The sequence below is a fragment of the Strigops habroptila genome, chromosome 6 (assembly GCF_004027225.2).
Source record: "Strigops habroptila isolate Jane chromosome 6, bStrHab1.2.pri, whole genome shotgun sequence".
In the NCBI taxonomy this organism is placed as follows: Eukaryota; Metazoa; Chordata; class Aves; order Psittaciformes; family Psittacidae; genus Strigops; species Strigops habroptila.
Genome location: NC_044282.2, coordinates 42834187 through 42843607, shown reverse-complemented (window position 1 = coordinate 42843607; position 9421 = coordinate 42834187). Strand labels below are relative to the sequence as shown.

At 40.7% G+C, this 9421-nt stretch overlaps 1 protein-coding gene across 1 annotated transcript; it reads left to right on the top strand.

Moving 5' to 3' along the window:
* Nucleotides 1-251: 251 nt before the first annotated feature.
* Nucleotides 252-6175, top strand: TMEM18 (transmembrane protein 18). Its single transcript, XM_030490607.1, has 5 exons — nucleotides 252-1606; nucleotides 1848-1968; nucleotides 4289-4343; nucleotides 5376-5469; nucleotides 5563-6175. Exons 1-5 carry the CDS (start codon nucleotides 1559-1561, stop codon nucleotides 5650-5652), a joined length of 408 nt encoding a protein of 135 aa, XP_030346467.1. The 5' UTR covers nucleotides 252-1558; the 3' UTR covers nucleotides 5653-6175.
* Nucleotides 6176-9421: the final 3246 nt, after the last annotated feature.

Genomic DNA, 9421 nt, shown 5'->3' with positions numbered 1-9421 from the left:
GCAACTCCTGTTCCCCTATAAGAAAGTTTCCACTGCTGCTAGAGTGGCTGACAATAAAAGCTACATGAAGTTTTTAATACAGTATGTTGTACCCATAACAAGCCAGTAATTTCCTATCCACCCAGCTTGTCTGCATCACAGATTCACCACTGACCAGCATATTCTGCTCATAAAGCAGCTACTTCATTCACTGAAGCCCTTCAGCTTTTTCAGATGGTTACCAGAGTCAGTGAGCAACAAGAAACTGATTCATCATTTAAAACAACCCCAAACCATTTTATTTTGTACATTAGCCATATTACTTAGTTTTACAATGCCTTAAGTAGAAGTCTCAAGTGGCTTCCAGATATTATTGTTGTTGAGAAAAAGATTACCAAAAACCTAAAACAAAACAGAAAAATGCATCCTCAATTTCAGGTATCCACAATTTAGTGTGAGAAGTGTGACAGTGAAAGTGACTAGTTCACAGTGATGCCTTGTATTTGGCTATACGGCAGACTAAATTAAAATAGTATTTGTAGCATTTACATTTACATGCACTTCCAAACATTTTGAAAAATAAACAAACAAACAAAAAAACAAAACCAAACAATCCACACCCCCCCCCAAAAAAAAAGCTTCACATCTGATAAGCCAAAGTGTCAGAAAAAATAATTTCAAGAAAACAGAATGCAGAGCTATATATGACATTATGGTTTCTCAGACAAAGCTAATCCTACTAAGACTCCTGAAGTCTTCTGGTTTAGTTGATAGGAATCCGAGTTTGAAATCTGTGATAGGTCATTGAGCAGTCGGTTCTTCCAGACACACATGCATCCAGCAAAAAGGCACTGTAAATGAGAAGTTTAACTTTTGAAATGTCCTATTCACTTTCCACTATACAGTAATAATTTGGAAAAAATAATTAGCATAAAAAAAAAAAAGTATAAAAAGTATAAAGTATTTTTCACTTAGGTTCCTGCCTGGAATGCTCAACTGGGTTTGCTTGTCAGAAATTTCCAGCTGGGCTTAAAACTCCCTTTTTCTTGCACTTCCACCCCCAAAGCAGCTAAAGGTGTTGCAGAGCTAATACCAAAACCTCAACACTAGTGCTGGGCCACCCACCCAATGCCAGCCTGACTCCACTGAGTATAACATGGCAAAAAATACTCTCCCACTCGCTTCCTAACTTCAGCATCAAACACTAAAATCAGATCTAGAGCTTCTTCCCCTCTCCTGCACAGCCACAGGAGCTATTCCACTGGAAGAACGCAGTTGCACCCATAGGACCAAGAGAGGCAGTTCCGAGCTGGTGCTACCCTCGGGAGAGGCAGCCACTGGGGCGTGCAGAGACACCTCTGGTCATCCACCCGAGCACAGGACCAGCCACCACCCTTTCCCCGCGCTGCGAGGACGAGGGGGGGCCCCGGGAGCGCCACCCGAGCGACACAAACAGACTCCGCTGCCCTAAAGCAGAAGAACACCCCCCCCCCCCCCCGCCCAACGCCTTCCGGCTGCCGCCGCGGGGCCCGGAACCGGCGCTCCCTGAAGTCTCGCGTGAAGTAGTGGTGCCGCTGCCATGGAGGAGCCTCTCAGCAGCCCGCCAGGGCTGTCTGCCGTCCTAGCAGTAAGGAGGGGACCGGGGCCGGGGCCGGGCCGGCTGCTTGCCCGGGAGAGGGGGGAGGCACCGGCCACTGCGTGCGCGGGGCGCGGGGGTGCCCGCTCCTTCCTCGGCGGGGCGGGTGCGGAGCGCGGTTCGTGACTGAAATGGGTCGTGTTCGGTGCGGGAGAAGGAGAGCTGGTCGCTCCGGCTGCCTGGCGGCACTGCTTCTCCTGCCCTGCCTAACCCGCGTTCGCTTTGTCCGCAGAGGACGGACTGGTCCGAGCCCTGGCTGGTGGGTCTGGCGGTTTTCCACGTCCTCTGCTTCCTGCTGACTTGCGCCTCTTTCCAGCACTACCGGGTGCAAGTAGGGCACTTCCTCTGCATGGGTGAGTGCTGCGCTCCTGCGTCCGGGAACTGCCGGTCAGAGGTGGAGGGCTTGGGCGTTCTTTAAGCTGCTAAAACTGTCACATAGCTGCTTTTGGTCACTTTGTTTTATCTGTTTTCTTCATGTACTTGCACAGCTCACGGTTTTATAATTTGCAGCAGGTGAAGTGCATGCAGATTATCTTGTAGCAGTGACTATATATATATGATAAACTGTTGTAGAAGCTGCTATGCCGTGTAAATACGTGTTTATTTAATTTCTAAGATTGTATGAAGTAGTGCCTTCATGCTCTGGCCTTAGTGAGCATCTGGGATAGGCAATGTTTCTGTGCAGTAAGTGCTGTGTGTATCATAGCTTCCCATGAAATTGTTGCTGTGCTGGAGAAGCAGAAGACAGATGGGCTGAGATCCAGCACTTGCTTCCTGCTCTGCTTTATTCTAACACTGCAGGTCAGTGAAGATGATCAGCTTTCAGCAGGACTCATTTTTGGAGCAGGTTCACCATATGCCCCGCTGACAACCGTGATAATGGCACAAGGAAGAGCAAAGCTAATTTGGGACATGGCAGTTAACAGCTTGGGTTATCTCAGGGTTTATCAGGCTTCAGCCTGAGAATCCAGAGTGGCCTTGCCCAGCCAAAGCTGTGTCTTTATGGCTGACTGGCTGAAGATCTAGAAGCTTTGCAGAGGGTGTTTGGTTTAATTCAGATGGTGTGTATTTGAGTTGGATCCAGGTATTACGAGCATGTACCTTGGTTCTAGCCATAGATTAGATTTTCTGGTGAGTTGGTTTTTTTGACAAGTTACCTCAGTTCTGTCATGCTTGCAGAGTAGTGGAGGAAGAATGAGCAATTGAAAGGTTTGCAGTCAAGAAGCTGCTTGAAGACTATTTTTATGCTTTAAAATACCACTTTGTGAACTAATGAAGTTAGTAGAGAAATTACAGCTTCCTTTTAACTCAGTTAAAGCTAAGGTTTCAATAACATTAAGTACCCCCAAAAAGGATTCTAGAAACCTTTGTAATTCTATACATCCACTTGTAACTGCAGAGTTTAAAATGATCTACAGACAGCAAAATAACAATGCCAGGTTGGTGACGTGTTAGGCCTGAAAGTTCCCTGGAGCTATACACGGGTTTCTTTCTTAAACTTAATATTTGACATTCAGAACTCCCAGTGTCGTGCTGTTATTTTAGACTCTTTATGTGAAGGATTCTCAGTGTTACTAATGCTAGTTTGAATGCCCAAGGTCTAACTGCATTGGAAAATCATCACGGGATTTTAAATCCAGATAAGATATAAATTTGCTGTTCACAAGAGTAGTATATAGAAATATCTGTATTGAGTCCAAGCCTTGTTTGTACCTGGAAAACTGAACCACTTTTGATGTATCTGCAGTATAAATAAGTTTGTGTTATAGATAGAAATAACTGAGGAAATGATGAAATTATCACATTGGTTTACCTTGGCAGCTGAGCAGCTATAGATATGTTTATACTGTGCAGCACCAAGCGGAGATAATCCAGATGATGTCAAAACAAGACAGCATGCCTTCATATCACTAGACTAGTTATTTCATTGCCTTGTGCAGGTGACCATTGCCACTGAATCTGTTTGGTTTGGGGTTTGGTTTTTTTTTGGTTTGCTTCTTGTGGAAAATGATACAAGGACAAACTGTAGTTGTATTGCTTTTCTGTTAAATATGTGATTGCTCTGAATTTTCTTATTGTCTTGATAGCTTCATATTGCATGTGATTGTTGAGTAAGAATATGCTAGTTTTCACTTGATGACGGTGGACTGCTCTGCTATACACATGTTCAAAGTTTGTATTTTATCAAAATGCTTATATAAAATTAGTACTCTAACTTCAGATAATAATGTTAGATATAGCAGTGTGATGCCTTAACATCTAAAATGATAACTTAATTCCATACCAATTTGGGAAGTGCAGGCATTTATTTTTACAGTCATAACTTGGAAGTAGTCACCAAGAAGACTGCTGGAAAAAACACTGATTAAAAAAAAAATTAATTATTTACTGTATTCATTTGTATGCTAAGCTCTTTCTGGTAGGATTTTATGTTTGTTTATTTGTAATGTAGTGGGTATGTTTTACGATCACTTTATACTTCTCAGTAACTATATGGGACGTTTAAATCAGAATTGGGTTTGTGCAATTAAATATTAAATGTGTAATTTGGTCTTCTGAGGATCAAGGAATTCTAATGTCTGGTATATATACATCTGTAGTGTACATGGCAGAACTGATGGCAGTTTATTTTTAAAGAAATACTGAATCTAATAATTTTCTTTTGTTGTACAGTGGGCTTAGTGTACTGCGCTGAATATATAAATGAATTGGCAGCCATGAATTGGAGGTAAATATTTTCGCTTTCATTTTTGCATTTAAATGAATGTTCTAAAAATATTCTTTTTTCATATCATTCCCAGAAAGCATTAAATTAAAAGGTCACTTATACCTCATCAGTAGAATGTGATGGCAGAGGGTCCATTGCATTGATGAATATAAAACTTTTGAACAAAACCATGCAGTACAACTAGCTTATAAGGAAAGATAATTTTTTAATAGCTAGCATGTGTTTATTCTGCTGCTTAAAATCTACAGTTATATGGATGGTTGTAAACTAATTAGTCAGAGAACTAAGAGAAAAGTAGAGTACGATGATTAAGGGGAATAGGATGTGAGCTTTGATTTATTTGTTCGTTTGTTTTTTGTTGGGATTTCTTTGGTAGCTATTCATGTTTAATAAGCTGAAATTAAGCAACACTTCTCAAAAATATCACTACTATTTTATATACTTATAAGCATAAAAAGCATTTACATCTGTTTTACGGAGCCTATGTATCAGAATTAAACTGGTGGCTTATTTTCATAAGCACTCAGCTAAGCTTTCCCCGATGTTACTAGAAATTAGGTGTTTAATACTGCTTTATGCAGGCATCTGATTGTAAGACTTTATGTTTCACTTCAGACATACGCAATCTAAATTACAGCTTTGCTACATTCATTATTTCTGTTATCCTTTCTAATATGAGTAAACGCAATACCTCGGAAAGTAATTTCAGACACTTAAGGATAAGCATGTTTTCTGAGGCACAAATATACATACTGTTGTAGTCACATTAGTAAGTTACTTGATCTATGGTGGTTTTATTTAGGTTTTGTGCAGTAAAACTTTAAAGAAAAGACTGTTTTTGTAATAAATATTCGTAACTAGCGAGATACTTACTGTCTTTTCGTTCTGACGTAATACAGTAGAATGCTGGCCTATGCTGGCGGATCCCAAGAAGTAGGATAATTAGTACAATTTCTATGTAGAGTAGTTAGTGTGCAAGTTTAATACTATGTGAACTGCACTGAGTAAAGCTTTCTCTTTTATTTCTTTCAGGCTGTTTTCTAAATACCAATACTTTGATTCAAGAGGAATGTTTATTTCACTTGTATTTTCAGCACCACTGCTGGTGAATACTGTTATAATTGTGGTATGTATGTGTTTATTTATGTGGATGCTTTCATTAAATCGAGAAGTAAATGTATGTGGAATAGTTAAATTTAATAATTTACTTACTTTTCAGGTCACCTGGGTTTACAAAACTTTGAATGTAATGACTGAACTGAAGACCCTACAACAGAAAGTGAAAGCAGAAAAAGAGAAAAAGAAGTGAAAGCATGTAAAACTATTTTAATTGTAATACTACTTGTCTAGGTAATCAGTCCTTCTGTATGTTTGTCTAGAAACAGCAGTGGTTTTGTGTCTGATGTCAAGAAGACTTTGCAGCCTTGGCAGTGGACAATGAGGTGAAATCGGGCATCTACCACACACATTTGAATTAGCTGTGAAATGGAGAAACCCAGTTTTAGCAGGTCTTTGTGGCCTTCAATGTAAGATAGTTTTCCACCATGACCAAGGCTATTAGCAATTGTGAGACACAATCTTCCAGTCTGTTTCCGTTTGCCTATGTATTCTTAAACTACGTCTTAACTGTGTGGTTATCCAAGTATCCAGTCTGCTGCTGCTTAAGCCAATTGGAGCAGTGTTGTGAATTCCAGTAAATGAGGGACTGTATTCAGAATACCTCAGGAATCCATGCTTCTGTGAAGCATTTAACTTCTTTATAAATCAAGTTTCATACCATGTATTGAGTGCAAGTAGCATTTTATAAATAAAATTAGCCACTGTAACCTAAATGGAGTTAATTTGTATTAATTTTTAATCAGATTTTTTCTTCTTTTTTCCTCAAAAATTCTCAGTTTAGTAAAATCTTCTGCTTAATTTGTGTAAGTAATTCAAAATAATATCTGCATTTTTTCAGTTCAAATTTTATTATTTTAGTGCAGTTTTCTTAAAGCTGGCTGAACTTTGGATAGGTTTTGCTTATTTGTAAGACAGAAAGTAACCGGCAAAACTATATTATATAAAACTATATAAGGGGCAAAGTTGCAAAACTGCAATTTTGTCCCTTTTTTCATGCTTTTTTTTTTTTATAACTGAAAATGAAAAATTAACTGGTAAAAACAAAGAATTCTGTTCTGCTCAGAGTAACCTCTTTTTATTGGATTAAGGAAATCTGGGGTGGGAGCAGGGAAGGGTGAATACAAAGGAAGATTGTCCGTATGTATTTGGTAAACATTGTATCTTGAAGGAGTTAAACCTTTGTGTGAAGACCTAAACTTGTCTAGAATAGATGTCATTTACGACATAGGAAAGATGATCTACAAAACTGAACTTCGACTAATGTGAAGAACAGTTGGGAACAAAAATGAAGAACACAAGTAAATTTTTAAGCTAAGTAAGTATTTGAAATTAATTTTAAATACTTAAATATTCTTCATAACAGTGGAAATATGGACCCAAGGGAGATAAATAGATGCATATGCATACACAGTTTGCAAGTCTCCTTGAGTGATGCTCAAGGAGAGAGTGATACTCTTTCTGGAGTGCTTCACAGCACTGTGGAAGGGCAGTGTCTGGGATCCTTTTTTTTTTACCTTTCCCGTGGATTAAATTAGCATGGCTCTCCTCCCTCATTGCTCTATCAAGAATTACAGACAGCTAGGCCACTTTATAGTAGCAAAGTAAATAGATGTAGGTTTGCTATGCTGTACCATAATCATCCATTCTGACTCTTGATGAATGTTCGGTAGTGTCAACTGTCACTTCTTCATGAAAACATCTCTACTGGTCTGGTAGTGTGTCCTGTTAAGGGACATGTTCTGCAAAAGTATCAAGGCACAACTGTTTTAGTGTCACACACTTAAAAACCACCTGTTACCAATAGCGTTTGGCTTCACAGTGTGTGTTAATTTGATTCGCAGTAAATGATGTGGTTCAGAGCAGCTAAACAGCAAGTTTTTTGCAATGGAAGACAGTGTGTCTTATTTAGTACATTGGCAAACTTGCAAGGCAAACTTCCCCAAATAGTTCAGTATTTTGGAGAAAATGAAAATTCCCTCATGTAATCATAAAATCAGCCAGGTTGGAAAAGACCTTCAAGGTCATCAGGTCCAACTGTTCACGAGCAGTGTGAAGGCCACCACTAAACCATGTCACTGAGGTTCTCATTTACACGGTTTGGGAACGCTTCCAGGGACAGTGACTCCACCACTGCCCTGGGCAGCCTTTGTAACTGGGCAGTTTAAATCTCTGACTGTCCTTTCGGGGAAGGATTTGTTCCTAATATCTAGCCTAAACCTCTCCTGATGCTGCTTGAGGCCATTTCCTCTTGTCCTATCCCTTGTTCCTTGGGATAGGAGACCAGCCACTTCCTGGCTCCATCCTCCTTTCAGGCAGTTGTAGAGAGCGATAAGGTCCCTCCTGAGCCTTCTCTTCTCCAGACTAAACACCCCTAGTTCCCTCAGCCATTCCTCATCAGACTTGTGCTCCAGGCCCTTCACCTGGTCTGTTGCTGTTCATGTTCAGCTCCATCAATCAGCAGTCGGAATCAATCAGTTATAGTTGGAAGCAGTTGTTAGAGACAGGAGAAAAGAAACATTGGACATTGGTTGGGTGAAAGGACGTGATCAATCTAATCCAATCACTGCTCAGGTCCATCAGCAGGTGGACAGCCTGACACGGTTACATGTTCATATAACCACAGAATCCTGGAATGGCCTGGGTTGGAAGGGACCCCAAAGCTCATCCAGCTCCAACTCCCCGCCACAGGCAGGGACACCCACCATCACACTAGGCTGTTGCAGCCTCACCCAACCTGGCCTTGAACACTGCCAGGCATGGGGCAGCCACAGCCCCCCTGGGCAACCTGCACCAGTGTCCCACCACCCTCACAGGGAAGAACCTCTTCCAGGGATCTCGTCTCATTTCCCCTCACTGTCAGGTTAAAGCTGTTCTCCTTTGTCCCATAACCACAAGCCCTTATTCTCCCTACAAGAAATGAAGCGACATCCCAGGATTTAAGGCAGGCAGAGTGCTCGGCTGCTGGCGCAGCCAGCGGAACTCGCACACCGAGTCCAAAGGGGCAACTCTGGTAAAATCAGTTGAAGTGATCTTGGTAATTCCTAAAGCACCCGAAGCACATGATCACCACCCACCTCATTCCACATTTGTGTGTCCACAGTCGTCATGGGTACCAAGACACCAAGATGGGAACCACCAGAGGAGCTGCTGTTGCCTCCTCCACCGGTAGCTTTTATTTCATGGGGCAGTTGTGATCTCCCGTTGCCCCCGGTGACAGGTTCCACGGGGTTCCATGGCCTCACACACCCCGCTCCTGCCCTGCTGCCGCCGCCTGGTGAGACACAGCAATTAGAACTGTCCTTCTCAGCATAACATAGATAAAGTAACAGAAATTACTTTCTCTGTGTTGCCCAATTTTGTATTATTCTTGATTGGCACAAGATTTGTTAGAGAAATTCTCACTACCTTTGGGGATCCCAAGTGAAAAAAAAAAAAAAAATCTTGCTTAACTTGTCTTCCCACTTACTCTCAAGTGTAGTTGACCTTTCATGCAGTATTTAATTTTGTGTTGCATTACTGGACTAATTTTGCCCTTTAATGTAAGATCCCAGGGCATTACAGCCCTTTAACAAAGTTGAAGAGCAAAGAACCCGAGAGTGTGAGTGGCAGGCACTCTATTTTTAATTAGCAATTAAAAATCTATTTGAGCTTTACATTGTAGGCTGATTTTTGATACCACTGACATAATACAATAGCTAGGAGGCAGATATTATTTAGTTTTGAAAATGTCAACATGATGGGCGTTTGTCTTCTAAAAATATTGCTGAGCGAAAGTATAAATGGCTCCAAATTCCAAAATTTTACCAATATTTTTTGAAGGATGAACATCTCAAAATGTACACTTCAAAATTGTGATCTTGGTGTTTTTAAATCTTCCCTGACTACTGAAACTATAATAAGCAAATGTAAGTTTGTGAAAATTTATCTTACATAACACAAAAATGTTGTCCATATATGTT